Genomic DNA, 3,303 nt, shown 5'->3' on the forward strand with positions numbered 1-3,303 from the left:
ACATACATATACACATGTTCAGATACCTCTATATAATTATTTTTCAGATACCTGTATCCCCGGTATAGGTGCTAACACGTATTAATAAGCACGTACACTGTTGCGGTATCTGGGCAGCCGCGACTACAAGGAGTCGTTTTAGGCACACGGGAGCAGTAAATATCTTACTGAAAGGACAAAAACACCAGTTTCCAACGCAAATCTGGTACACCATCAATTTGTAGGGGACAACATGTTACAATTAGACGCGACAATCAAAACTAAACGCTTTGCATAGTGCAATATGACAACGCCTGAAAACTACAAAGGCAACGGATTCGGCGTCGGACTTGAAGAATCCAAACCAAAGTACAAGAACACACTATGAAAGTATAATAGAGTATAAGCAGATCCATACCTTTAAGTCTCGAATACTCAGCGACCCAATCAGGTGCCCTTCATCGTCCGTAATGGCCACCCCGCTCACGCCCTATATATATATATATATATATATCCACGTGTTAATGATATATATATATATATATATATATATATATATATACTACCCACGTGTTTGTACGAATGTACACTTTCGTGCATGGAGTGCTAGAAAAACCGATCGTCTATGTGAACTGTCAACATGCCCCAACACCTCTATAATATACATGGAAGTGAGAATCAGCTGTCTGGACATGCCAACTATAGTGTAAAAACGTTAGTATTGAACGGTATACTGTAGACTGTGGGCAACTGGCAGTTGCCGTGATTCGTGACGTAGATTGCCAACACGGCGGAATACACATGTACGACACATGCGTACAGTAGTAAATCTAACGTTATATATACGCGACAACAATCGTGTATTGAACCATGCAATTCGACGAACACCTATACAGATGAACAAGCAGAATACCTCTCACAGCCCGTGACTTCAACGTCTTCAGACCAGGCTTTGATTGTGTTTGGCGCAACTCGAGCTTTATGATTATTGTTCGATAATGTCTAAATCAATATACGTTTACGGTGACCAACGACTCCCTCTACAGACACTTCAGAGGTATGATCATAACCAAGGTAACTTACCGTTTTCCGTATCAGTTGAAAGGCCTCGATAGTTGTTTTGCCACCCTCGAGCGCTATGATTTTCTTGTCTTTGTTGTAAAAATCGGCCACACATGTGGTGCGTGTCGCATTCTCCTTGAAGGCTCCCTTCTTGCTTATGTGCCGTACTAGTGCCGCCTGCGATATGATGGCCACTAGCTGTTCTTTATCAGTCTGCGCTTGGGTATAAGAGGTGTGCAAGCATTTAACGTGCTTAGACGATTTATCAATGGGAGGTTGTGGACTGCTATATTTTTGATTTGTTGCGGAGCAGTAGAGCTCTCACTAAGTAAGCTTGAGTCGCTGCATGTTTGCCGTGCTAACGCCGCCGGACCAATTCATGCTATTAAAGTCACCCGCTGATTTGTTCAGTTAGAAGATAGTATCCAATGACAGTCAATAATGTGATCTTAAGCATCCGCTAATTTGTTCAGTTAGAAAATAGGATCCAAAGACAGTCGACAATGTGATCTTAGCCATTCGTGTGGCTTGGATGTTGGTGCCCATAAAACTTCACTGAAACTTCTACTTTCATCTCTACTACATTCTCGTGGAAGGAGGATGAACACTCAGTAACATGTAGTTGTTTGATCAGAGGTACGGACAATGCTTTGTTTCGTTTGGTCCTCACAACAATGAGGTGACCCATCTACATTGTTCTCCCAATCTACTCAGTGTGCTAACGACAAATCCAAAGATGTAACGTATTTTATGGGACGCAATGGGTACAGGAATGTCAGGCGTGTGCGTAAACAAGGTTTTCGATGACGTAAGCAAGGTTTGTGTACCTGATACCAATATGTAAGGGCTGGCCGTGGCTAATATGTGCACACACTTCGGAAAATAAACAAGAGCACTCCAACAAAATAAACACACCTATTTACCTACCTACAACCAACGACTCACAGAAATCGATAGAGGCCTGTGCATACAGGGCGTGGTGTGGACCTTGCAACTATACCTTTGTGGGGTCTAACACACAGATGCGGCGGATATACTTGTCACTCTCCGTCATCAGCTTGAGTGCATCGTTAAGTGAGGTGTCCGGGCTGACAGGTTTCCACGGATTGCTCTCGTCAAATTCTATGATTGATTTCAGATGAAGGGGTGGACTGATTTAGACCCACTCGCCCACTTTGAGGGGAGTTACAGTGTACACTTCGCGCCAATGGATACAAACATGGAAGACACCCATAAGACGTATGAATCACGTGAAAGGGTAGTCAAGGTCAAGAAGGGGTGTGCAGCATCCACGCCTGTACATTTGTCCCAGCATCGATCCATGTATAGCTCTTCAAATAGCTACATATGGCAGATTGATGGTATGAACTATACCTTGTTCAGGGACGGGCTCGTGTATGTGACATACACTCTCACGCACACATGCCAGCCCACGCACATCAATAGAAACGCACTCGCATCATCCACGATGTCATATGGTTCGCCAAAGAAATAACACTACATGAACCAAAGTAACCAAACAGGCCGGTAGGTAAGCTCACAAACTGGAAGAATTGCATATGGGCATGACCATCCCTTCCGGGCCACTTACTATATATGTCTTTGATTGGTGTGTCGATAAAGTAGGGTTTTTTGGACATGAGGCTGAGTACGTCGTGTCTTTGTATTTCTTCCAGTCCGAAAGTATCGACCAGCACGCGCACGATGTCCATTAGATCCATAGAACCCAAGAACTTTTTGGCCTCCTCATCCCACACGGGTGCGGATAACAAAGACTCTTTTGTGAATATCTGCACGGCGAATATAAAAAAGTTTTTATATATATAAACTATTGTATGGAAGCCACGCGAATATACAGTGCATATAACGGGATTCAGGAAAGGGATGCCATTGTCAAGACCAGTACAAGGGATTTGAATGGTCTTGGAGTGGGACACTTGACACGTTAAGCTTTCAACAGACAGTGTTACCTGGCGGAATTTGATTGTCGGTATATTGCAAAGAACAAAAGATTAATAGTTTCAAATACATGCATCTTTTGAGCCAATCGTCAATAATGGATTCTATTGTACAATATATACACATTTCTCTCATACTATGGCGCTAAAGTAGAAGTGTGTATAGAATCGATTCCTCATATATATATGTATATATATATATATATATATATACAAGTATATATATATATATATATATATATATATATATATATATATATATATATATATATATATATATATATATATATATATATATAGTATA

General features: G+C 41.4%; 1 protein-coding gene across 1 annotated transcript; it reads right to left on the minus strand.

Annotated features, from left to right (window-relative positions):
* Positions 1-986: 986 nt before the first annotated feature.
* On the minus strand, positions 987-2,762 carry SARC_01967 (hypothetical protein; the record flags this gene model as incomplete). The annotated part of the gene is made up of 4 exons (XM_014304285.1): positions 987-1,019; positions 1,063-1,254; positions 2,042-2,163; positions 2,633-2,762. 4 exons carry the CDS (start codon positions 2,760-2,762, stop codon positions 987-989), a joined length of 477 nt encoding a protein of 158 aa, XP_014159760.1.
* Positions 2,763-3,303: the final 541 nt, after the last annotated feature.

Source organism: Sphaeroforma arctica (assembly GCF_001186125.1).
Source record: "Sphaeroforma arctica JP610 unplaced genomic scaffold supercont1.84, whole genome shotgun sequence".
Classification (NCBI taxonomy): Eukaryota; class Ichthyosporea; order Ichthyophonida; genus Sphaeroforma; species Sphaeroforma arctica.